The sequence below is a fragment of the Pleuronectes platessa genome, chromosome 12 (assembly GCF_947347685.1).
Source record: "Pleuronectes platessa chromosome 12, fPlePla1.1, whole genome shotgun sequence".
NCBI classification, from domain to species: Eukaryota; Metazoa; Chordata; class Actinopteri; order Pleuronectiformes; family Pleuronectidae; genus Pleuronectes; species Pleuronectes platessa.
In genome coordinates, this window is record NC_070637.1 from 16,746,595 (window position 1) to 16,774,375 (window position 27,781).

General features: G+C 42.1%; 1 protein-coding gene across 1 annotated transcript; it reads left to right on the forward strand.

The window, feature by feature from the left end:
* spock2 (SPARC (osteonectin), cwcv and kazal like domains proteoglycan 2) lies at positions 1–26,575 on the forward strand. The gene is made up of 11 exons (XM_053436265.1): positions 1–189; positions 12,679–12,687; positions 13,227–13,272; positions 19,596–19,710; positions 20,021–20,126; positions 21,744–21,852; positions 22,353–22,487; positions 23,376–23,594; positions 24,066–24,128; positions 25,002–25,133; positions 25,665–26,575. Exons 1-11 carry the CDS (start codon positions 1–3, stop codon positions 25,808–25,810), a joined length of 1,269 nt encoding a protein of 422 aa, XP_053292240.1. The 3' UTR covers positions 25,811–26,575.
* Positions 26,576–27,781: the final 1,206 nt, after the last annotated feature.

Here is a 27,781-nt window from a genome sequence, read left to right on the forward strand (position 1 = left end):
ATGGTGGACATTACGGACGTCGTGTGCCTTCTCGTCCCGCTGGCGCTGCTCGCCGGGTCCAGCGTCCAGACGGACGTGAGGAGCGTGAAGGAGGCGGACAAGACGGGGAATTTCATGGAGGACGACCAGTGGCTGTCCACCATTTCACAGTACAGCCGCAAGCTCAAGCACTGGAACCGCTTCAGAGACGTAAGTCCACTGATGCTGCTGCTGCTGATGATGATGGTGGTGGTGATGATGATGGAGAGATGCGCGGTATAATGCGGTACAAGATGCGCCGGTGATGCGGGGACACGCACATGCACGATCATTTAGTAAAACATAGTTACACCACACAACACAAGTTGGTGCTGCTGCTGTTGAAACATTCGCACACAAACTGGAGAAATACAAGCACACTTTGCATAAAAAAATTATATATAGAATTAAGAAAATTAAAAAGTGTATGGAATAATTTTTTGGGGGGCTGGCCGGGAGATTCAAAAGATCTTTACTGTCAATACAAGTATAATGAAATGTCATATGGAACAAGTCTTATGATAAAGTGAGAAAATCAGTTATTAATGCAGAGTAGGTTTAAACATACACACACTTTGTTTTGGTATGTTTGTAAATGCCGGAAACAGAAATGTACCGTATTAGATAAGTGCAATTGAGTGTTTGGAATTAAGACAAAGAAAACTGTGAAAATAGGATACAAATCTTAAAAAATATGTAAACTAGGGAAGGCCTAAATACATATTAAGATTATACTAAGATTGTGTTTATGTTAGCCCTTCAATCTTTTTTGTTTTGTATATGTGTCAACTCCACACATGAATATGTTTACCCTGTTTTTTCCCCCTCTAAGAATTAATCAACACAATCTGAATGAAGCGTGTAGCTAGTGGCTGACATAATTTTTTTTTACTTCCTCCTCAAAATCAGGTTATGCAAACTATCTTTACCAGAAAAGCTTTACTTCAAAGGAATAACACAATCCCCATATAGACTGTTTCTCTTCCCACTTTTAACCCTTTGTTAATAATGAGCAATTCACGTTTTAGGCTCTGCTCTACAGCAGGAGCACCTCTTCCATCATACTGACCCAAATATGGGTTACCTCCGATGTGTTTCCCCAGATGTGTCCCTGGGGGTTTCACAAACAAGAGAATTAAGCAATTAGAGCAAAGGCTTGCTGATTGATTGATGCACATATTCACCTACTGAAAAGATTAAACTGGGCTGCAGCGATTGATGAAAGCCTGCGGGGCATGTTTGTATGTTTGCATGCACAGTGATGTATTGCCATATCTGCAATTGTAAAGGAGGAGTTTTGCCTCCGGCTCTGTGAGATGATTACTAATGATCCCAATAGGATTTGGACAATAGTGCAGTTGGATTATGTTTCATATGACTCCTGTTAATTGGGTTTTAATTGATCAAGGTTGGTCGGTGCAGCACGTGATAGGTTTCATTATTGGATTTGAAATGTGAGCAGTTGGCTGGAGCGTTTATATGAGAGCGATGCAGGAGGAGAAGCTGATCCTTTCTACATAAAATCATACACCTATGTAAATACTGATCTGAGGACGTCCCTGACAAAGAGGAGAGTGATTGTGAAAAATTGGCCTCCTGGGAGCGGATTAGTTTGATCGGCTAGAGCAGCAGCTTCACTGTCTATTCAGCACATGTTCAAAACACAAACACCTGGAGTATGTAGAGCATCCCCAGATATAAATGGTGTAAGGAAATCTTCTTCTTCTTCTTCTTCTTCTTCTTCTTCTTCTTCTTCTTCTTCTTCTTCTTCTTCTTCTTCTTCTTCTCTTCAGCGTTTAAGGGTTTGCCATCCAATATGAAGATGTCACTTGCTCTATTTTACCCTTTTTTCTCAGTTTAACATCAAAGCTGCCGAACAGCTGCACGCTGTATCTCTTTCATGATCATAATTCCCAGGAGTCATTTTCTTAATGTGTATGTGTGTGTGTGAGTGTGTGTGTGTGTGTGTGTGTGTGTGTGTGTGTGTGTGTGTGTGTGTGTGTGTGTGTGTGTGTGTGTGTGTGCGCGTGTGTGCGCATGTGTGTGTGTGTGTGTGTGTGTGTGTGTGTGTGTTTGTGAGCTTACATGTGCATGATTATGTCTATATTGTGCGAGATACTTTGTGTGCTTGTGTGTGTTTACTTGTTTTTATTTCCTTTTTGGGACCTTTTCCAACACTGACCTTGTCAGGACCAATAGACCTTATGAGGTCCTATTGAAGCAAAACATCCTTTCTGAGGTCCTAGTTTAGTTTAGTGTTGAGATATTACTTGTGGTTATGTTGAGGTTAGGGCTAGACATGAATTGGTCATGGTTAAGGTTAGGTGTAAGGTTTTTGTCAGGCTGTCAACAATGAATGGAAGTCACCAAACAGTGCATGTGTCTGTGGGTGTGTACTCATTTCCAAGTGAATTAAAGGGCAGGAGTCCTTGTGTCTCTGATGATGATGATGATGACAGCAGAAACATCAGAGAAGTGAACCACTGAACCTCCCGGGGGAATCGCCAGTAGGAACAGCTTTGATTCCAGCTTGCTGCCGTAGCAACAGCAGTCTGTTTGTTATGGTGTTGAAATGGAGCCTGTACCGTTGGGAGTTAGACGACTCTATCCACCTCACCAGTCCCACTTCGAAGGGGAGGGGGGGGGGGGGGGGTGAGTGGAAACTTCCTCTATTAAGATTTTTAATATCATTAAGACCCTAGAAGTCTTTCACTGAAATATCATTTGTGCAGCAGCTAGTACTTTCTTGACGATTCTTAATGAGGGCTGCTGAATATTGAATATAATGAACATTTAATTGCTGCTGCTTCATGTTGGTCTTTGAGCTAAAAAAAAAAAGTGGTTCAGTCTCTGGGAATTTGTCGGCTGATGTATAAAGGGCTGCCAATGACACACTTATAGGTATTCAGATTACACAAATTGATGTTGACGTGCAGAGAGCTGAATGTTGAATTTTAATTCAACACTGGAAAGCAATAATCAAAGCTGCGAAACATGAAAGACAAGCTCTCTCAATCTCAAACACACACAGTCACACACGCACAAGCCCTCAAACACAAACACACACACACACGCACACACAATGCATATATGAACACACACTGTAAATATTTCATATTTATTCTCTTACGAAATGTAAAAAGCAGATTCAGGATAAGAGCCTCCCTCACTCCCAACAAAAATGGCTCCCACACTTCAATCTATTTCACAGGGAGACTATTAGATTTAACAGTTGCAGTCAACAAATAACAGAATGGGATACATTCAATCCTTTAATCTGACAGGTGCACTCAACATTTCATTCCACTAATGCCGCAGATGCAGGGAATATAAATAAATAATTGTGCCTGACGAGGCAAAGGCAGTCATGGAAACTGAACACAGAGTTGCTTTAGTTAAAATTGGAAAGTTCTTTACTGTTAATGAACATTCAACAGAGAGGTCTGAATAGAAATCGAGCTCTAATATATGGTTTAATATAGAGACACACAAGCAGCTAGAAATACTTGCATCTATGGGATCATGAAAATAAATCTTGTGAACTAATTTTCAATTTAAGTGTGATTTTTAAGAACAGACACTAAAAGAAATTTTGCTGAGCTCAGAGAAATTTACAGACTCATCATAGGGACAGTTATATGTCAGCGGGGATTACCTCATCACTAAAGTCTATCTTTATTTCAGTATAAAATTACCCTAAATGGCCAGGGATTTTATGCATAACAGATCCTATCTGCTGTGACTAATAAAAGCAAATCAACGTTTTTTTTTTTTTTTTGTGAAAACTGCTCGGTCCATGAAATCATTGAGTCGCGGTTTAGTGTTTAATTCCAGTTGATTTAAGCCAAACTCAGATATGAGCCCAAAGAGAGAAGAGGATTAGGGGCACGTTTATGTAAGTTATTCCAGGAGGGGGGGGGTATTTAATGTTAGTATCCATAACAGAAAGAGGTCGGAGTTTAAGATTTAAGTTTCTTGGTTCATTATTTCTCTTTGCTCTGTCCGTGCCTGGTAAATCTAAACACATATGTGTGTGCACTCATGCAGCTCTGGACCACCCAGTACCAATCCTGCCTGCACCCGTTATCATGCCACTTAATTTTTAATGAGCAGAAAACACTTGGTGCCAGCACAAAGAAAAAACATCACATCCCTCGTCGATGCCAGCGGATTAAATATGTAGACTGATGACGGCACTTGCTGCAGGTTCTGGCAGATGCTATGATGATGTGATCTGTTTCTCCTGCACCACCCTGTTCGTGTTTTATAGAACATTTGAACGGCCGCTTACCTGGTTCGTCCTTTACCTGATTATCTCCTTCTCTTAAACTGGCTTAACTCCAGCAGAATTTCAACACTTTGCGATTCTCACTGCACCTTTTAATCCTTTCACCACTATAGGAAACATAATTGTGGATAATGGCATCTGCAAAACCAGAGCCAAATACTCCATTAAACACTATCCAGTCAGTAAATTTGTCATCGGCAGTCTCGCGAAGTCTGGCTTTCGTATATAGAAACCTTTGACTGTCTCGGTGCTCTCTGATACTAGAATAGACTGCTATTGATGCATTAATGCCATGAGCGTTGATAACAGCGAATCAGAAACCCATAAGTCTGTCCCATCATGCTTTGTTCTGACGTAAGTTGTTAATCATCGGCCCGCAAATGCCCAGAACTCTGTTGGAGATTTGGATGGAGTTGTTCTCGATTACCGCGGTCACTTCTCAGAGCGTCAATCTGGACGCTCATGATTTGAACGCCTTACCGATGTGCCATAGGGTGTCTTGGCCGGCTACCAGAGGCCTAGGTGGGCTGTAATTGAGTAGAAGGAGAAAAAAAGAATGAAAGAAACTTTCTTTCATCGCGCCTCGCTCGCACAACTACAGCTGCTTCCCACTGCAGTACAACAGCCACAGCTGAAGGGCACAGGTGCTGCGGGAGAGAGACAGGGAGACGATCTGATAAGTGTAGCAATGAAAAGTGATAAATATCAATTTTCGCAGCAGATGCAATTGTGTAGAAAACTAGATAAAGTATTTTCACCCGGAATAATAGCTGCAGAAGACGACTGGACTCTTTGAGGCATTCTTTTGACAACACTCCTCTTTGCAGATGCCAGAAACCCCTGCAAGCATTTCACATGCCTGGCTACATAGAGTGACCTGCTTCTGTGTTGGCTACACCTGGGAGTCTGTTTGCCAAATAGGTTGCTCACTGCAAGAACAACTTACATTCAGGAATCTGCCTGTTATTAGATCTTTGTGGGATACATCCAATGTCCTGCTATTGTTACAAAACAGTAAATAGCCCATACAATAGCAGCAGTAAAAGCTCCTAAATACTTTTTCTTTCAACAGTTACGCAACGTGACGCTTGCTTATATGAATCCAGATGTAAAACAGGACCGTTTAAGAGTCATATTTATAATCAACTCTCCTTACACCTCTTAAATTATTATAAAACTGTGTATGGCCTTTGAAATTATATAAGAGAGGCTCAATAAATCAACCCTTTTCCCCCCTTTTAAAACTAACAATAATTCTAAGTGGCACCAAAGTGTTATTACCTTTGGGTTTAAGCCAGAGTGAGTCACCGCCTGGGTGAGATCAGCTCCTGTGGGCACAGCCGCTAATACAAGAGGATGAATGTCAGAAAATATTGAAGTTGTTGAATATAAATCCAGGTGTTTTAGCCCATATGAGAGCCTGAGTGAGAGGGTTGAGAAAATGACTGTAGCTAAATGAAATATGTACAAATACAGATATAAAACCAAAGACCTCACACTGTATGGAGTTTTGGAAAAAGTGGTGGCTAAGAAGATCTCATGGTCAGTCAAAGGATTTCTTGTCTTCTCATACCTGATCAACTAGACACGATGATGGCATGTCTGTCAAGCTTTAGACGTGTTGAATAGGGCGATATGTAAAATACCTGAAATTGAGAGTAATGAGTTGAGAGTTCAAAACCACAGCATAAAAACTGCATAGAATAGATTAAATGCTATGTTTGTCTGTAGCTGCAACCATGAGCAGGTCAGGCTAACTCATTTACTGTCATGACTCTGGACTCTGAGATGGAGAGTTTCTGGTTGGACACTTTTCTTTGTGGACATTTTAGTTGTGTTTGTGTTTGGTTGTTTTTCTTTGAGTTCTCCGTTTTCCCGTTTTATTTTGAAAATTTTACCCCTTGTCTGTGTCCTACTTAGCTTCCTGTCTTTCCCCTGTTTCCCGCCCCTATGATTGTTTGCAGATGTTTGTGTTGCACACGTGTTCAATCAACACAAAGTCTCTGTGCTTCCCTTTGTCAGTTGTTGTTCATTCACCTTTCACACATCTTAACTGTGACGAGTCTAAATTATGTAAGTTAGAAAAAACGTAAGAAATAGTAAAAACTTGTCCAAAGGAATTTGTAGCTTACAAATAAAACAAAAATCTGTGCTCTTGTGAATCTATTTCAAGAAATCTTCACCGCATTAGATATGAGCAGGGAAACGATTGGTCTTATGCAACAGAAATAACAGCCGGTCTGCCCGTTCCACGAGACATGACAGGTATCCCTCAACTGCTGATGATCTGGTTGTGACTCTTATTCGATTACATTGTTCCTCGTCTCGACTCACTGGCTGATTCTTCTCCATCTTGTGGCCACTACCAAGGAAACGTCATTGATTTTCCGTTTTTGTTACAAGCCGTTTTTTCGATTGAGTTTGGTGTTTTCCCTGAAGTGTAAAGGTTCTCGCTGTTTGAACCAGATTCTCCAGTGAGGGTGCAGGCGGTTTCCTCGAGCTCTCCGGGGCCCCCGAGAGGCACCAGGGCTGATCTGTGTGAATGTATATTTATGGCCATATCTACATGTGTGGGTGGGTAAGTGTGTGTGTGTGTGTGTGTACATATCTATAACGTCGAAGTAAAAAGGTTTAAGGATTCAACACTATTTCAACATTACTGCCAGATTCAATGAAAGCAGTTTTTTTGGTCCTGTATTTCTGTATTTAGTAAAGAGCAGAAAGCAATTCACTGTTTACATACTTGAGTGCAATTTTCTTCGACTCTAGCTTTGTATTTGATCTTTTTCCCATCCTCTGTTGTCACAGTATTTCTGAAATCAATCATCTCTACTTGAGTGTGAAGAATAGCGTCAGAGCCTCTCTTAAAAAAGGCAGGGAATTATTATGTATAAAGCACTATATCTATAGTAGTCATGGCGTGAGCATCGCACAATTCAGTGCAGACGTAAATTAATATGCCTTTGGTGTGAAGGAGATTAGTCATGAGCGCAATGCAGAATATGGGTTTATTCATCTGTCAAAATGCATACAAAATATTCAGCGATTCCATATGAAAGAGTGAAAAGCTGTGTAGCATTCAGAATGTTTCAGTCTAGTGTATACGATTTAAATTTTTAAACTAAATCCATTTGCTTCTGTTCCCTGTGTTTGAACTGAGGGATTATTAGACTAAGCACCATTCGGTAATAATGAAGCCAAGCTTGCAGCCGCAAGTCCTTCAATTCTCAATGCACATAATGACATAAAAAAAGAGCATATCTATATATGCTTCGATGGAAAATAAGTGAGTATATCCCCTGAAGAAAGCACATCAATGGAGTTAGATACAGCACAGTGCATCAAAAGGATAAATCATAATCATAATTCTGAAATCAAATCAAAGTCTGTTTAAATCCATGTATTGTTGAATCTAATGTAGTGCAGGTGCAGGTTTTTCAATATTCTTTTTTTTATTTTAATAATTTTAGATGCCTTAACAGGTCAAATTATCCAGTGCTTCTCTTGGACACAAATATTGGACAAAGGAAAACAGAGACTGGGCACAGTTTTGGGTTGTAGAATTATGTTTTACTTATTTTCTCTAAAGCTGTGATTAGATACGAGCATGACTTTGCCTTTCACATATTAAGAACACAGAAAGATATTGTCAGAGTCCAACCGGAAACAACAGGAACATCTCCAAAACGTTCAGGCGAGGGGTGGCCCACATAGGTGGAACATGCAGGGTGCAGGTCATATCGTATAAATCCTAACGGTCAGCTCACATTCGTTTACATTCGCTCAAGTGTCCAGTGACCAGTTTCCAGTTTGACATTTTTGTTTTCTACCTGTTTGGCATTTGCTTTTCCATCCTGAGATGTGGATAATTTTTGTTTGACATGCACGCTCACTCTTGGTGAATTCTGTCTGAAAACATTTCCCCACTGCTCTTTTTCCCCCTGTCATCCATTGATCTTCTCCCCAGAAGTACTAACCCCCACTTCACCTTTTATTCACCCGTCCCTCTCTCTTACATAAGCTCGGCACTTGACTCCGTGCTGTAAGGGAAGCAGACCAGACTTTCAGTGTGTGATGCTCTGCCTCTTCTTCTGCCTTTGCAGTCCTTAACATCTGCTCAGATTCCAGTGTGTGCATGCAGGAATACAGGAAACACAAGGCTTGCTTCTGCTGCCCTGAAGCTGTGAAGATAAGAGGAGAACATACAGGATGAGAATGTGGTGGAGAGGGGTTTTATTTCATCTCAGACGTGTCTCATGTGATCTGTAAACCAAAGCTGAGAGGATGCGAGCAGCAACACAGTCTTTATACGAGTCTCTAGGTGGGAGGAAATTATTTGATGCTGCATGTAGCACCGCAGCTGAAGAAATCCTCTAGGCAGTGTAATTTTCTCTCTGTGTTTCATCAGATTTAGGGGTTATTTTTTCTGCTACATTCGTACCCAGCACACTTTTTCAGTAGTGTGCTTCAGCAAGATTATCATTAATGTAAAATGAGAATATCAGTGTATGAATCCTGAAGGCATTATTTTTAAAACTATTTTAAGTTAAATTAGGATTCATGCCATGATGTGGGCTAACTTCCCCTGTGTATACTAGGTACCCGTGAATGTATCAAATAATTCCAGTATATCAAGTTGTCATGGACTCTATATAAAAATGGATAACACTTTTTCACTTCCTCCCATTTCCATGTCCCATCCACTAGCATGGCTTTAAATACTAAGCTTTACTTTTGGTCGGTCATATTTAAATACAGTATATGATTGGAAGTGTGTTGAGAGAGCTGTATAACCAGCAGTCGACCGAAGTTTACGTTGCACATGGACACCTTCATCTCTCAGTGGCTCTTAACTTGAAAGGGCTTCTTGCATTTCCTTAAGACCTCTCGGTGTGGGCAGGATGAAAGAGGGGACTTCAGCAGCAGGCGTGTTGGCCATGCAACCCTTCAGAGAATGTCTGGAGGGAGAGATTACAGTAAGCTGGACCTTCGGTGTAGAGTGCAGCTCGGACTCATTTGTGCAAAGCAGGTGACTTTCTCACCAAACCCTGACGTGTCAGCATCCGCGAGGACCAAAAAAAACCATGTTTTCACTCCACCCTTGATTAATTGGGGAACAACAGAAATGCAAACTCCTCTACTGGCCCTTTTTTGCAGGTTTAAAACCCTGTGTAACCATAGCAGTGAAAGGAAAAACCACTCTGCTATTTTCATTGAATGAAACTGATGTTTAAATGTGTTATTCTGAGGGACACACGATCTGAATTTCAAACTTTTTTACCCACTCAATTGGTTTTGTTCAATCAAACCCGGACCTCTGTTTGGTTTCTCATCAAGGAGCAGGCAAACAGAAATGACATCTTTTTTAAATCAAAGCTAGGAACTGGCTTACATTTACAGACCGGGATCTCCCTTGATGCCTGTGTTTACTTTGCAGCAGCTCTGAAGCTTCACTCATGTAAAGGTTTTGGCCAGAAAAACACAGTTTTACATAAAAATCTGAGACTGGGGGTCTGTGTGGGCTGAAATTGGCTTCTGCTGTAAATTGTATGACCCGTGGTGCTTTTTGATGCAAGATGCAGCTCGTACATCGCAGCCCTGTGCTGTTCTGCATGGGTGGATGAATTCACAAAAGGCAGATATTAACAATAATTGTGAGGATAAGGTCAAGTAGGAACCTTCATTTGGCAGATATGCCTGCACGGATCTCCACATGAGTGATATTACTGTGTCCTTTGTTACTGATGAGGCATCGACGCCCTCCCGCTGTCAGCACGAACAAACCCCTCAGGATAACCACAGTGAACCCTAAGTGCAGCTGACAGCTGACATTTACACAGGAACACCTGTCAGTCACACACACATGACCTGTCAGATAGACACGCAGAGACCCTTACATTAAATTCTACTGTTTTCCTGTTTAGACGTCTTTGTCCCCCACAAATAACAGAATCTTAGTCATACTTCTCATACTTTAGGCCACGTGGCTTTATGTCTAGGCTTGTCCGTCCCTCGGTCCCATGCTTGTGAACATAATATCTCAAATACGCCATTAAAGATTTTTACAAATGTTTACTTGGACTTAAGGAATGAAGGGTTTGGATTTTGGCATTTTCGAAGAAGCAAAATTGTGGTCGAAGGTCAACATAACATAATCAGTTTTTAGCCTCTTGAACCTGAACAACTCAAGTTTCTTCAAATCTTCACCCATTGTATCCTGGATTCAAAGATTATCTGATTAGATGCCAGTGATAAAAGGGCAAAGTTCAAAATGATCTCATGTGAGTATGGAGAAAAAAATGATGCAGACTGAAACTGCAATAAATAATATGACTGCAGGACTGTAATGCTAGTTTAGAGATGTATTTGCCACTGTGCGGCTCCTCTGGAGTTGAGTCCAGTTTTCCAGGGAAGAGACTTATCAGGTGCAGAGATATGAGAGATACTGTGATCTGCCAATCAGTACAGTGGAGCCCGGCAGCAAGGCAAACAGTCTGCCTTGTTTGAAGCGGAGGGTAAGCTGCTCCGCTCTGTTTAACAAGAGGAGCTCTGATTTGATGTTATCAGGTAAATCACAGGGCTCCTGGGTACAGCCGAGTGTTTCCAGCACTCATCCAGTTTCCTTTAATCACGTGTCTGTAAAAAACAGCAGCCCTTTCATCACAACTTTGCTCTCCTTTTCTTTTTTTCCCCCAGAGTGATGCAACTCCTCTGCGGTGTGCTCAACTTGTCGCCGCGCTCTGCGTTTCATGCTCAATTTCCTTGTACACTCAGGAGAATTTATTTTCCCCGAATACATTTTCTGCAACCGTTCCTTTATGAATTCATTGATTTGCCGTCTTGTCAGCGCAGCAGGACACTCTCATCGGTTTTGGCAGAAACACAAACACAGAGAGGCTGCTAAATAATGCAGGAGCTGAAGCATCAATAAAGGAGACATGGGAGGTGTTGGATTAATGGCCAGGTCATAGACTCTTTGAGGTCTTATACCCTGCTAATGCTTGACTCCATTAGGCCCAACAAGGTTAAACTGCATGACTGACAATCATTCATGAAGCTCAGCTGGAGTGTTGAGTTAAAAAGTCCAGCCGCACGCCAGTTTACTGGAAGTGATCTTTATATCATTGAGAAGGGGAAGTGAGCTTAACACCGCAGAGAGCAGAGAGGAATCGAACAGCGGTGCAGTTTGGTAGATTTCAGCGTTGTGGTGTTTGGAGTGCTCGCAAGCGATGAAAATATTTACCTCTGTGAAATAAAACTGTCAGGGTCAAGGAAGAAGGTCCCAGCTTTCATGAGGGCTGCTTATTTCATGTGTTGTGTCAGGATTCATCGCCTTCCAGGGAGCTGTTTGGCACACGCTTCCCGTACAGTAAATGTTTACGGTGATGAGTAAGTCATCGCTAAGGAGGAGCGGAGGTTGGCCGATTGTAAATTTCTTGAAATGACTCATGTTCAGACACAGCAAATATGCTCAAAAGGCTTTGCATCTGCACTGTATCCTATGGGATCCATTATTTATTGAAAGAAGCACAGGCGGTTTTGTGTTTGACTGAATGCACTCACTCCATCTTGAGTTTTCAGTCTCAGCATTAAGAAATTCCTTTAGAAAGTTCCCTACTGCCAGTCTGTGATGATTTTGATTTAATATTAAAACGTCTTCATAATTTCTTAATCAGCTTCTTAATGATGGGAATACGATAAGAATATATAGATTTCTGTCAAGGCTTCATCTTTTTTTCTGTCTGATTTTTATATTCTTTATTTCTATACATCAATCAACGGAGCCGTTGAAGGTTCATGCTGAATTGCTTTTACGTTCCCTTGCAATGGTTTCGTATTATATGGCAAGAGTTTCTCATTCCCATAATGAATCCAAGAGCATCGTGCAGATCACCACACTGCGTTCATTTTAGTTTATTTTCACCAAAGATATAACCATGCCTTATTCAGCAACATCAGTAGTATATCAGTACTTTATGCCCTTTCAAAATAAAATCCAATAAGTAGATCCATACTGTGGGGCTGCGGTGGGAGAAGATGAGCAACATATGGCTCAGAAGGACTAGAAGAGGGCGAGTATCTTGAGGATATGCAAAAGTATTTTGAGATAAGCAAAATGTATTGCGAGGTAACATAAAAATAATCCTCAAAAAATGTGTTTGCCATATTTAAATAAAATGTGATGATTTTTGAAGTGTTTTTCTTTATTGCCAAGCTGCTGGTTAATAACCTTCACTTCATTTAAGGTTATTCGCCTTTCTTGTGGCTTTCCAGTGTCATTGATTGCAGCTTAATACCCTGTATCTAAATATACATGTCTCTTCCTCACTAATATTGGCTCTTCTCTCTCCTTCTTGCTGTCATTCCACCAGGAGGTAGAGGTCAGTTCTCTCCGTTTTATTCTCCTACAATTCTCCCGCTGCCTTTGTATGATGATGTCGTCTTCATTCATGACACATTCCCTTGTCTTTTTGTGTCATTATCTCTCATTCTCCATCCATCCTCCTCCCCTGCCTCTTTTAATTTTTTTTTATACATCATCTCCTTCAAGTTGCCTGTTTTAATTAGAGCGATTCATGTTCTAATCAAGTAAAGGAAAAAAGAAAATACTTAAAAGGCAGCTCGCCCCCCCGAAGCCATATGTCTCACACATAGATTTGTTGGGCTCATTTCCACACGGATCAGCCACAGTAGATACTCGCCTGTCTCCGGTGTGTGTGACTCACTCAACTAATTATCATCCTGCAAGACTAATGTACACATTATAGTCAGTGTGCAAGGATAATGTAAACGACATCACTTCTCCTCTGTGCAGATGACCGTGTTAATGGTTTTGCTATCAGCGACAGTGTGCTCAGGCCTGCAGTGTGAATTATCCTGCACTCGCTAATAAAAGACTGTTTTCTTTGTGTTTCTGCAGGATGATGACGTCCATACTTGGGATGAAAATCAGGGATCAAATGACAGTAAGTCTCACACCATCTCATGTCTTTTTAGCTATATTTGTCCATTAATGTAACAGGCCCTTGACTTCATTGCATATCTGATATAAGCTTTGGCATAATGTTTTCCTCCTCAATTATTCTTTTATTTGTTCTGAAAGTAAAAAATACACAACCCATAACGCAATACTCCCTGAAGGTTCAGTAAGCATAAGACAAGGCATGAACGTGAGATGTTATGCCATATCACCAATTATGAAATGGGAGATTTATTTACTTTTAGCGGTCATGACATTTCCGTATGAAAGAGTGACTTCAGATTCAAAAGATGGAAATGTTTCCTCACATGCTCAGATTTCAGGCACGAACATAATTCATAAAAGCTAAATATTAAAAAAGCTTGTTAAACTCCATGGCATTCTTGCTGAGGAAGTGAAGGTCACATGATTTAGTGAAAGTGAGTCAGTCGCCTGTCCTGAGGGATGGAGGCAGATTCTGTGGCCTGTGTTCGAACTGCGATGCCTCCCAGATGGTCAGGGGTAGGGTTAGTTCATTATATTAGACGGCACTGAACCATGTTTGTACTCTGTTCCTGCACTCTCTGTCCGCTTCTGTTGGGGTTCATCTGCAAAAAGGTTAGAAGATGTTAGCGCTCTGTTTTTTACCGCCTGAGTGGGTCCGATGTGTCTCCCCCAGGAGATGCTACTGGCTCAACAACCTATGGCCACTTCCTTCTGCTTCCTCCCTTTCCTCCTCGTCTGCTGCTCTCAAGCAGGAGCCGTGTGGAGAGGCTGAACGTCCGAGGTCCGCTCCTTGACTCCGTTCTTAATTGAGCCGACACAAGATGAAGTCATGACACTTGATTTGCAGCTTAAATGAACTGAGCTGAATGGCAGAGTCCATTAGAGCAATTTCCAAGAGCTTAACAAAGGACCACTTATGGTTTCCAATGAAAGGACAGGGTGATAGAAGTAAAAGCACAAGATGAGGATGAGACATTGATTTAATGTGAAGCAAATTACACCAACGTTATTCCTGTCGACTGTACGGCTGTTTGGTGATGAGGAAATTGTGGAGTGGAAGGAGAAGGCAAGTTAATTAGTGTAAGAGTATGATGGGCTGAAAATGAAGACAGTTATTAACTGTCTGTTTTCTTGTCATCTTTAAAGAGGAATCGTTCTGCTTGAGATCTAAAAACTGTTGTTGGTTTTAGACATTAACTCTGGGCAGGAGATGGTCAGACACGTCCACAACAATAGGATAATGTCGGTAATGTTTAGATAAGGAGTGGAGTCAGGTGTCTGCCCTTATCGCTAAAAGCTCTCGAATCCCATTTTGTTTCCAAGTTGACATCTTCATCTACGTCTTTTTTCTCATCCTGAAATATTTGTATTCTTTTGGGGTTTTTTCACTTTAGCGTCTATCACATGTTATAAACGTCTTGCTCACAGAGTTCTGGAAATTGTCAAGAACAACACACTTGGACATTTGCGTTCTCACATACAGCGCCAACAACAAGGCAACTGCACTTCAGATTTTTCAATGTCATTGCATTTAGTAGAAAACATAAACAAAGCTGTGTAATCTTTGCATGTGTTAAAACATCTCTATTATATTTCTAGGGTTTCAATAAAAAATTAAGCCAGGAAATAGGATATAGATTTAGTGAAATGCAAATATCAACTGAGAAATTCCTGCAATGATATAAAGACTAAGAGTAGTCACCAGGTATTGACTGTATTTACATTGAGATCAGCCACCACAGGCCTGTAGAGCAGCTCAAGTGCCAGCTTTAGTTTCGATGGGAAGATGGAGCTCGATTCTTCTCAAAGACATTCCCTCATTTATCATTTTGATCACGGTGGTGCAGTGTCGTCTAAAGCTGGGAGAATCTATTTAGTTGACATTGATGCATCATTAAAATAACCTCCCAGGTTACCTCATTATTAGCCAGTTCTACATCTCATGAGTTACATTAAATTCCAATGTCTCTGTCCATGTCCTAAGTAGGAACCCTTTGAGGTGAATGAGGTGAAAATAAATGTGTAGAGATGAGGTGGTAGATGCCTTCGCCTCTTCATCAACTTTCACCACTCACCTTTCCTGTAAGTGACCAGCAAGTGACACAGCCTTGGTCATGCCACTGTTAATATGAAAAAGCATTAGCACTCTGATTTGATCATAAGACTGGCTTTCTCAGATTTGCTAGTTCATCAATAGAGCAGAAATAATACAACATTTTCCTCTGAGTCGAAAGAACTGACATCGACCACCGTCACAAGTGGCATCTCTATAATGTAGAGTTCAGCCGTGTGTGCTAAGCTTATATGAAACTGTACCAAAGTTTGAAATACTTGCCTCAGGTTAGCGGATGAATAGCACTTCACTACTTTTATTTCACACACCACAGGGCCCTTCATTCATCTTATTCCCTTCTTCTCATCTCGACACTAGTGTGCTACCTCACTCCCATCGATCTGCCATCTCTTTTGAGTGGTTGAATAAAAACGAGGGAGTGAAAAAGAAGAGATTTGTCCCCGTGAGACGTCCCTAAATCATTATGATGTCTTTACAGCCGACTTTGGCTGAGCCCGCAGGCCTCATCTCTCAGCCGGGCAGCTCAAGCCTCTGCAGCACCATGCGGAGTAAGACAGAGCATTTGAACTGTCAACACTCCTGACATGCAAACCGTCAACGCCAATAATAGACCAAGGTAGAAATTGGCATTCAGACACTGCAGTGGCTGACTCCACTTCAGCTGGCACTGCGCTCAGTGAGAGAGAGAGGTCAGGGTAATTTGCTGTGGATTTCCACAGTCAATTCATCAATCCAGCAACTGATTAAATCACCTTGCCCTTAAGACACCAAACACTGCAGGAGAACAGTTGTAATTGGGATTTGTAAGAACAAACGAGTAAATGCACACTCGCACAAACAACACTCACGTGTTTGTGCACTGCATTCACAGGACTCTTGAATACATACACATTTAAGACTATATTGGCTTCCTAGAAGCTTATCTCAGCCAGAGAGGCCAGGTGAATGGTGATTCGACGCTTTCCGACAAATCTATGGTTTCAGATCAATGGCAGATGCTAAAGAGAGAGTTGGGGATAGGAAAACATGCTGAGTCCACACTCAACAAGGTCTAGAGTTTAATGCCTCTTGAGGCCTTTGATAGATATTGGGGCTTGGGCTGACCACACATGCACACAAAGTAAATTGCCATCAAACATATTGTCGAAATCTGCAGCAATAGATGGACAGTGGAGCAGCTCTTTCATTTTGCCTTGGAAAAATCTTGCCCTCTCTAAGACCCTCTCCACTAACACGTTGTTAATCCACTGTAATCCACAAAGCAGACTCTCCCCCAGAGGAGTCCTTACAGGGCTCTTGTACAAGTTGCACACATCTTGTGTTGGGATGACTACAACTCTCAATCTCCAAAAACAACCGCTACGATCCTCCAGGGAGCACTGCTGCCCTTCTCACCTTCACACTCCAAAACAATCCCAGTGTCAACCCTACCTGCACTTTCTTCTCTAGCCACCTGGGGCTGCTTGCATCAAACTCAAAACCCCACATTCAAGACCGCAAACGTCTCAGTGTGCTGGATTAACACATATTAAACAATAATCTTTAGACCCTGAACCAAATAGATCAAAGGGCTTTGCATAGTTTGAAAGTAGCAGTGTTAAAGGTTTGTCAGAACATTTTTAGGAGCTTTAGCTCTTTTTTTGGTTTTACAACATGCAGCTTTAGCACTGTTTTGGTTTTACGGCATGTTGCTTTATCTCTATTTTTTTAACAGAGTGTAGCTTTAGCTTTATTTTGGTTTACAGCATGCAGCTTAAGCACTGTTTTGGTTTTATAGTGCACAGCTTGACTGTTTGTCTTGCCACTTTTACGAACCTTGTTTACAGGTTCAGTATGCAGCATTAATTAATGCAAAGACCTTTGCTCTTTTCTTGGTGGTCATTTTGTGTGTCACTGTTGGGATTCAAGCCTGGATTAACAATTGCAGACAAATGGAGAATATATTGTCCTTACTGCTTCCTAGAAGACAAGATGGAACTGATGATATTAGAGCCTGAGTGGGTAAAAATTAGATAAGAGGGTGGATGATGAGGATGTGGCCCCAATCTGCAGAGATAAACCTCATGCAAATCTAGACTGGATCAAACCGAGGCACAGGCGGCCTAATTAGGAGAGGTTCGCTGCTGCGGGCTTTAGTTTAGCACCAAAGGAGAGTGTTTCAAAAAAGTAAAAATGGAAGAAGGTGGGTGAATCAGGGGTTGAGCACAGAGAGTGGATGCGTTGAAGGAAATAATGAACACGCGGGCGAACAAAGAATGAGAACACACAGTGAAGATGTCTGATACAATGGGAAGACAAAGGAATGTCATAAGAAGGAAGAAAGGTGGAATGATGGACATGATTGCATGACGGGTGATTCAGAACCTGGAGTGGGAGAGAGAGAGTTCTCAGAAACACCAGATTGAACTGCAAGAGCGCCTGTTGCTATGGGAACGTCATCATCGCAGGCAGCGCTTTAATCTGTGGAAGCCTGTTAAATTAACATGAGGCTCAGGCAGCCACCTTATGTTTCTGTGTTCACAACACAACGCCGCGCCAGCATTGTAGCCGCTCGCTACCAACGAGATTTATTTATACCTTTTGCTATTAGAAAGGCAGGATTATCTACTCTGTGTATTCTGCTGGACAATAATACAACATCAATAACTATTGCAATAGAATTTACATCGGTAGCAATATAACAATGTTTCAATATACTGTATATACTGTCCGAGCATCGTGCAAGCACAATGAAGAGGTATCTCTGATTTGTAAAATGTCTTTAAACTTAAATCAAATATTGTGAAATCTATCAAGATATCAGCTGACATGAACATTTTTATCTTTGTATAATTTTGGGCCGTATCATCCAGTGCTACACTTTGTTCTAATTACTGGTTAAATCTTCATTGTGTGGATTAACATCAAGGCTACATATTCTTGCCTTCCCACTTACTGTGCTGCCTATTACTACCTTGATTTCCTCATCCAGTGTCCAAAGGAATGTATTGGCTGCTGCGCCCCCTGATTCAGCGTATGGTTTGAATTGGACTGGGGGTGAAACGGCAAATCTGCAAAGACAAGAAAGGCAGTGACAAAAGAGGGAGAGTGAGAGAATGCGCTGGTAAGGCAGGGACAGACAGAAATAGAGAAAAGCTGTGAGATGTGTGTGATATTGTTCATGGAGATGCTCCACACTATCAGTGCCAAGCATCCTGGGCGACCAGAGAATAAGGCTCCGATGTTGACAGTCAAAATGGATGAGGAGTCTGCATGTGGGCATTACTGCCTCCGAGCCTCACTGTTTCTCCGCAGCAGCAGAGCAGTCAGTCAGTCAGTTATACAACCAGCTCAGCCATGACAGGGGGTGTGTGTTGTTTGGGATTTGCTTCTCAAATCAGATATCTGTCTGTTCGCCTCAATAATCCTGGGATGTCGGCAGCATTAATGTATTCAGCCACTGGAGAGGACAAGAGAGGCGATCCTAAGCCTCCTTGCTAAATTATAACAGTGCCATAAAAACAGGATACAGTAGAGCAGGGGGATGAACGAATGCATGATGCGCGAGCACATCTGCCACAGAGACGGGACTTTGCAACATTAATCTGTGAATCAGGTGCACCGTGCTGATGGATAGTGTAAGTGAATAAAAGCTGTGGGAGTTGAAGAGATAGTGTGACATCGAGGTCGGGCTCTAGGAGGCCTGCTAGGAACAGACAGGTGTGACATATGACTGTGTTTGGGTTGCTGACACACGGTCCGGCATTAGCTGCCAGCAGCAGCGAGTGTGATGGATGACATGGAGTGAGGTAACCACGCAGGCCAACATCGCACGATATGTTTGTCTTTGCAGGTCACCTTAAGGGTAATCATATTTAAATAAGTAAACGTACCAGCGAGGTACGACAAAGGCTGTTTCTCTCTTTGTTCTGGCACAAATTCTTTTTCATGGAGACTTTAAACAAAAACTCAAAACAAGTACTAATACCCTCCATCCTTATAGGTCTTTTGACTATTCTATTTTTCTAAATGGTTTTCTACTTTTCTATAAAGCCCAAGATGCTTATGCGGGATAAATATTGGTTGTTGCACAACCGCCAGTTCTGAACCATTCTAACATTACACTGACTCTCAGGTTCTTCTGAGCTAATGGAGGGGAGAGATTCAGGTTTCGAGCGAACAGAAGCGTGACGTGCAGAGAATGATGGAGAAAATGGTAAAAGCAAAGTACTCAACAACAAACATCTCTTTCTGTTTTTTCCCGCCCCCAGATGTAGACACCACCAAGGACCCCTGTCAAAAGGTTAAGTGCAGCCGGCACAAGGTGTGTTTTGCCCAAGGCTACCAAAGAGCTGTGTGCGTCAACCGCAAGAAGCTCGAGCACAGGTGAGTGTGTGTGCAGCCCCGGGGCAGGTACACATGAAATCCTTTAACAAACACATTAAAACAATCTTCATGCGGTAACAGTAACATGAGGTCGACACAGCAAGCTCACAGTCTGGGATGTTTCTCCCCGACAGCAACTGTGCTAATAATAATGTTGGATCGTGCATCAGAGCAATAGGACTGCCTGTTGTTTAATGATAAGCTAATACGTTCAGACAATGTGGACGAGGGCTGTTTGCTTCATGTTCACCTCGATGCTGCTGAATGAGCACAGCTGGACTCAGTGTTTGTGTCCTCTGTCCCGCTGCAGACTGAAGCAGCCCGCCCTCAGGTCTCCTGATGGAAACTGTCAGCCCTGTCCCATCTCCTCCTCTGGGCCTGTGTGCGGATCAGACGGACACAACTACGCCTCAAAGGTAAACTAAGACAAAGACGCAGGACTGGAAATCTTTCTGTCAATTAATGTATTATCACTCTGACATAAGTTCAAATGTCCATTCTTCTGGGGAGTTGGTCATGATTGACTGATTGGTTGTGCATCGGTGGGACCATGATACCGAAGCTCCAGATCTGTCATCTAACTTTATATACAGTCTATGGTTGATATCAACAGAAATATCCAATCCTATATTGTAAATATTGTAATATTGATGTAAGTTGTTTCACCAAGTCTTAGAGCTCTTATGTCTCATTAAATCATATAGGCTACTGCGGAAAAAATTATAAGTTACTGTCACACATAAAATCTTTCATTAATTAAACTGAGAGACATTAGGTGAAGCCTCCCACCCTTGATATAGCACATTCATAACAAACCGAATTGTAAAAACAAAAGAAAATAATATCATTAGTCCATGTGGCAGATATTTTTTGATTTATTTAACCCCGCTGTTGTCTTGATATCAAAGTTGCTATGATCAAATCTTTTAATTTTAATAATAGATGAAATTACTATGCGTCTTTCAGATCTTTTGTTTTGCTTCGCTCTCGTTGCTCTCATCAGTGTTTCCGCTTGGAGCAGGGCAGCTGCTTTCAACTAAAGACTCTCTGATTAACCCGCTGTCCTCTACCTGCTCTGCACCACTCACAAACAAAGCCCCAGCAACCAGCTGGTGGAGCATTTAGGAGCAAAACAAACAGAGATTTCCCTCAGGAGTTGATGGAGAGCAGCACAGAGCTGAGGAAGGAGAGAGAAGAACTGACCTACATTTACCAAGTTGTACCAGGAACCGCAAATGAAAAAAACAATCAGTGCAGGTTCAAGATTAAAACAAACCTTTTAAAAAGGTTATACTTTTCCGCTTATTTTTATGTAATGAAAAAAATAAAGGTGGAGATATTCGCTGGGTGTGCACGGAAGCCAAGAATCATTGGCTGTGGATCTGTGCTTCCCTCTTTTCCAGTTAATTATGAATGTGTGAATTTGGATTCATATGCACTGTCTGTTTTAAAATATAGGTGTTGACTAAAAAAAATTACTAACACCTATTATTGAAGTAGATTATACAAACGTATATCTGTCAGAATCAGAATTTAAATGTACGCATGTATAACAATATGCACATTTATTCACAGCTTTAACTTTCTATTATTATAGATGCTAGCATAATGTACACCTTTGCATTGTGGTGTCATTAACGATATAGACCTCGCACATTCAGAGCTGAGCAGCGTGAAGAGACTCTCGGGGGAGCAAAGGCAAGACAAAGAGTCGTAATCCACAGCCTCAGCAGGACCGATCGGGGGGGTGAGGTGACGGGGACACAATCCCAGGCGTTTATTGATTTATGCTCTGTCGTTCGGATCGCTATTCTTGACCTTGCGTGCAGAAGTCAGAAAGTGCATTCAGGAGCAATTCTCAGATTTGAATTAGGGCGTACAGTCGGCCACCTCATGAATATTTGATGTGTGTTGCGGCAATAACTCATTTTACTTCACCTTTTGTGTCCCCTTGTTGATTTCGTGTGTGTGCGTGTGCATGTGTGTGTGTGTGTGCTAATGCATATGTGTGTGTGGGGGGGTTTGTATTGCAGTGTAAGCTGGAGCAGCAGGCATGTCTTACAGGGAAGGAGCTCGCCCTGAAGTGTTTGGGTCTGTGTCCTTGTCCAACCGCTGCCCCCACGCCCAATGAAAGTAAACGTGGTAAGATCAGACTCATAACAACCATTACAAGAAATAACTCTGTTGAATATATTTGAGAGTATAATTCTCTGGTAATCGCCGCTGTGAGATGCGTCACAATTTTCGTATTACCTCAGCCAAGGAGGTTATGTTTTCACACCTGTTTGTTTTGTTGGTAAATTTGTTTAGTTTGTTTGTCAGCAAGATAACACAAAAACTATAGCATAGGTTACCTCAACATTTGGAAGGATGTGGGTCAGGGAAGAACCCGGTAAATCTTAGGTACAGGGCTTTTTTTTACTTTTTCCACGGAAATACTTCAAGGATCTTGATGAAAAAAATAATATTGACTGATTTAATAATTTTGTGGAATTTAGTGAAGCTTGATTGAATTTAAAGGGACTGTTGGGCCTTGGCAGAGGTAGGCATTCTACTTTGTCTCATGAACAATGACAATCATCATAACCACTTAAATGGATGCAAGAAGTATCATATCCTTCCCGTCTCTGCGGCGTCCACAGAGAGCTGCACCGGTCAGGACCTGGCTGATCTCGGGGAGCGTCTCAGGGACTGGTTCCAGCTCCTGCAGAGCAACGCCAAGCAGAACAACAGCAGCAAGCCCGGGGCCAGAGCCACCGCAGTCATCACCACATCAGGTAAGAGCTAAAGAATCCTGACCCCATTAAGAGGAAGTTACCGTATCTGCAGATACACAATAAAAATAGTCCGAACAAGTCTTAGGTCTCATGCCTCGGTGAAAACAATAGTTGTTGCTGCCACACTACAACTGTTAAAGCAAGAACAAATTGCTTGCTCATTCAACATTACAGTTCCGCTACAGTGCAGCTTCCAATTCTGTGCTTTTCTTTTGCTCTCACTGCAAGAATCCTGCAACCCATTGCTGGATAACACATGTTTAAATATAATTAGAGGAGAAGCTAACATTGCATCACATACTTGAGCATGCTGTGCTTCAGGGCAACAGGAACTAAGCCTCAGGATGTAGTCACACAAGTTAGTGCCGGACGAGCACCAAGTCTAAAATAAACTGTAAATTCTGAAGTGGAATACTCTTATATTCGGATGCTAAATTTGACTTCTAATGATGTTTTCATGAAATAATGTTTTTTAGTTGAAACCTGTGATATGATTAAAGTGTAGTTTCACCCAAAAGCTTTGGCAGAAACTCCAGAGGTGAGAAGCCCAGGAGAGGATGAGGGACGTCTAGGCAGATAAGGGGGTTTAGTTCCAGCAGAGATTAAAAAATGAAAGACAAGTTAGCTTTATTGGTTTGGGTTCAACCCATAAATGTTGTTTATATAGATATATTGATACAAAAATTTGATATTAACACCAGAATTATTGTGTTTCATTAAAAAACAGTCATGTAATTTAGTTTAATGCTTAAAATTGCAGGATGTCTTTTAGAAAACAATTGGCTTTCAGATTGGAAGCAGGAAATATTTCTGAGCACGGTTTCATTCTCCATTTGTGCAGCTGTCCCCTGATGACAACAGTTGTTTGTTTTGTCTGCGTGTTTGCAGTGCTGGACAGGAGCCTGGGCGCCAGCTGTAAGGACTCCATAGGCTGGATGTTTTCCAAGCTGGACACCAACAACGACTTGTACCTGGACCAGGCCGAGCTGGCGGCCATCAACCTGGACAAGTACGAGGTCTGCATCCGCCCCTTCTTCAACTCCTGCGACTCCTACAGGGACGGCAAGGTGTCCACCGCCGAGTGGTGCCTCTGCTTCTGGAGGGAGAGTGAGTATCCTAGGGGATGATTTGCATATACACACACCATCAAGTGCCTGTGTGCTGAAATACTCCCTGTGGCAAATGCGTTTAAACTTAAAGGATCTCAACTGCCCCTCAGGTGTATCTACCTCTGTCCTGCACTAGTCTGTCACTATTTGTCTTCCTGGTCACCCCCCTGCTCCCCTACGGGGTGAAACGTTCACTGCCAGGCTCTAAAAGCATTCCTGCTGCTTGTTGACAGCCTGGTTCTCCCACAGCTCTTGTAGATTGCCCCTGTAAGCCAACCAGCCGAGCAGAATCTAGGTCTGGGTCCCCAGGTGGTACAGTTTTCCTGTTTGTGAGGGAAATACATGAGAATTGATTTTGAAAGCACAAGAGGTCATCACATTACTCACAGGGGAATTTATAGTTTTGATTGTTTGCATCAGATCTTTCTTTTTTTTTAAGTGTAAAACACAATTTCTCTGTTCTTTTCAGAGCCGGCCTGCCTGTCTGAACTGGAGAGGATCCAAGTGCTCGACGGCGGCAAGAGAAAGTTTGGTAGGTGACTGACTTCTCATGAAAGCGTTTCAACTCATCTGTGTCGGCCTTTCTTGGTTGACGGGTTCCGTGGAGCAGATGACAAGCAGGAGGCGGGGATTAGGCCCTGATCAGACTTGTGGATTAGAATTTGAGGCTGACAGACGGCAAAGGAAAGCAACCATCAGTGTGTCTTACATGTGTGTGTAAGCGTGTAAAAATGTGCTTGTGTGTGTATTTGGAGTTGTGTGTTTGAGCCTGTCCGAGCTGCAGATTCTGGCTGGCTGACTGGGCTCTGAGTCAGGGCTCTCCAAGGACACAGAGATCGGGGAGCATGTCCGCCAGCGCGATGCTCAGATGTTCCCTGGAAAGCCTGGACGGACAGTTCTGTTTTGCCCGGTCTCATTTGTGTTGCACTGTTGTGAGAATAAATTTAACATTGCAACAAATCCACACATCTCTTAAGAGTATGACGGTTAAGATTGGCCTCAGTGCATTTTCCCTGGCCTTCCACACTCTTTGATTCATATTCATGCAACTGATCAGAAATCGAAAACTTTTCCATCTGGCGTCCTCCCTGATACCGTGATGATTAGCCAGGCACCCCCACAGCGCCTCCACATCACCCCAATATGCTGCACTGTGCTGACTTAATACTTCTTCACCCCTGTCTTGCTGCGTGAACATATTTGTATTCATAGAATATGGAATTGTCTGCCGCATGCATTACAGTCTCCAATGGGCAGGCTGCCAATGGGTGATGAGGCATGATGCAAGATGTGTTTATCTGCTTTTGCCTTCACTGGGGTTTGGGGTTTGGAACGGGTCAGGGCCGCTTTACCATACCTGACTCATATTTATTAATGCGTGTGTGTGTGCACGTGCAAATGCCAGGTCGATTCATCCCAAGCTGCGACGAAGACGGCTACTACAGGAAGCAGCAGTGTGACAGGGGAGAGTGCTGGTGTGTTGACCAGAACGGAGGAGAAGTCGCCGGATCTAGGATTCGTGGGAAGCCAGACTGCGGTAAATCCAGTAGCTCTCAGCTGTCAGTATACAGTATTATAATTGAACCTGAAAGCTGGATGTAGCAAGAAAAAAAAACCGTGCTCGGCTGTGAATCATCCCGCTCCTGCACATGCATTTTGCACAAGGCTGCCTTTATGTTGAAGGACTGAGGCCCACTGCAACATAACTCAGTGCAGAGACCAGCGCCACAGTCATGTGTCCGGAGTCATTTGCATTCTGAGGCGCTGCTTGTCGCTGTGAGAAAAGTCTTTCAAGATAAATGAGGACGGCTTGGACTGAACCTTCGCCTGATAGAAATGGGTCCCCTGGCATGGTTTAGAATTAGCTATTAAAATCCAGACAAAGTCAAACATATGCCCCCTTTTTGCTCCTGCAGTCAGTGTTTTTAAATTGATTTTAGCATTTTTAATTGGTAGAGAGCGGGGCTGCATCAGAGTTCTCAGGTAGACATGCTGACCACAGTGGATAATTCAATCTCCCTGTGTCCCCCCCACCGTGACCTGCATGTTGTCATCCATCTTTCCACAGATAAGGAAATGGAGTATTCAGGTGACTTTGGCAGCGGCGTCGGATGGGAGGATGAGGAGGAGAAAGGAGCGGAGGAGACTGCAGAGGAGGCTGAAGAGGAAGAGGGGGAGGTGGGAGAGGTGGATGATGGGGGATATATCTGGTAAAGGGCCAACCAGGCGTCTTGATTGTTCCAAACACACAGACACACACACTCGCACAGAGATCCTGCAAAGAGATGGACATGGTGACGGTCTCGCACTCAGAACAACACTGGCTTATGAGGGTCCCGTGGGTCGGGAGAGGGAAAATGCATATGTTATGGGAAGTTATGGGTGTATTTAATGTTGCAGGATGTTCTTTAACTGGGCAGGGGAAGGGGGAAATATTGCTATTTAGAAATGTTGGGGTCTGGAGTCAAGAATTCCGTCCCTCATACTTGTGAATCTTTGTTTTCTTCTGTTTTTTGTCCTTTAAACTATCTTTGAGCAGTTTAGCTGATGCATAAGAGACTCTAAGCAGCTGCAGGTGCTTGTCATGTGGTTGCATAAAAAAATTTGATAAAGATCAAGTGCATTTCAGTATTCTTAAGTGGTCTCTTGTCTTTTTTTTGCAGATGAACAAAATTTACACAACCAGTTTTTGGTTTGAGGCAGGAAAGCAGTGAAAAAGAGAAATAGAGGCCACATTAGAAAACAGAAAAGCACCTTTTTAACTTTACTGTTTACACGTCATACGCTTTGGCTCATTTGTGACAGTAGTACTCTGTCTCGTCCATGACTTATAAAGGAGAAGTTTCTCACGCATCACTCTTTAGCTTGTATATAATGTGTGTATCAGAAGACAGATTGTCACCTATTAGTCCCGTTATCAATGCCTTGAAAGACGAGCAGAACGTACTGCTCCGTTGACAAGTGTACATCGTATCATAATGTGGAACAATTATTGTGTTTAATAAAAAAAGTCAAATTCAATAAACTGGTATTTGTGGTCCAGCAGGCCACCATACTTCTGCATCTGTGCTCTTTTTCTTTTTTACTGCCAGATTTTAGCACTAGAATGAAAGTTTAGACCATACAATTTTATTGAATATGTACAGTGATGTATTATTTTGTGTAACATACACTAGTGTAAAAGATTTTTCAATAGTTATTGGATTATAAGCATCAGAAGTTTGTATTGCATTTCTGACTGTGATATTGATAGTTCCCACAAGACTAATGGTATTTGATGTAAATGCTACGACAACGTGCTACCCAGCTAATGTTTAACATATTTATTGTTTCCACCATCTTAGTTTTAAGCCCATAGACAGTTTTTAAAGATGGACGCCCTCAAAAGCAAAGCCAAAGCACCTTGATCGCCCCCTGCTGGCTGCAGTATAAATCATAAATCCTGATCCTCAATGTTATGTAATTTAGGTTATCTCTTATCAAACTGATATTTTCCAGTAGATTTGTTCTTAATCAGTTATTCTTAGCCAATGAAATGGGGTGAATTTTCATGATTGATAGCTGCGACTGACTCGTGGTCGGCAGGTGTATTATCATGAGAGGAAGTGGAGATGCTTCATCTACCTTTATAAACAGTCTATGGTTTAGCCTGTTGACATGTTAATATTTCCTATTAACACAAAACTATTCAGCTCAGACTGACGGCAATGTCAGTCATTCATTCAGGTGATTGGTCATAAATCTAAATATTAGACAAAGGATTTTTTTGGGGCACAAGCTGATAGGTTAAACTGCAACAGAGTGGTTACTACTCTGAGAAAGTATTTTCTGTAATAACACAATATTAATTCTGTGATGATAAATTTAAGTTATCTGTAATATAAAAAAACATATTGCAAGGGTTTATGATAAAAAACATACTGGCCAATGTTTTTTTGATATGTTAACCATGTCATATGGCTTGGTCATGTCAATGTCATTCGGTCAATCCCTTTGGTTCAGCCTGAAATATCGTACTGACACCTTGTCATGGACTAATGCAGTATGTTGGATGAACTCGAATTACCACATCTTCCATCACCACTACACCACTACCCCTTAGTTTCCACATGCAGTTACTCAGGTTGATGTATGACATGAAACCTAACCCTAACTGGGGCAGTTTTGTCTACACAGTAAATGCTT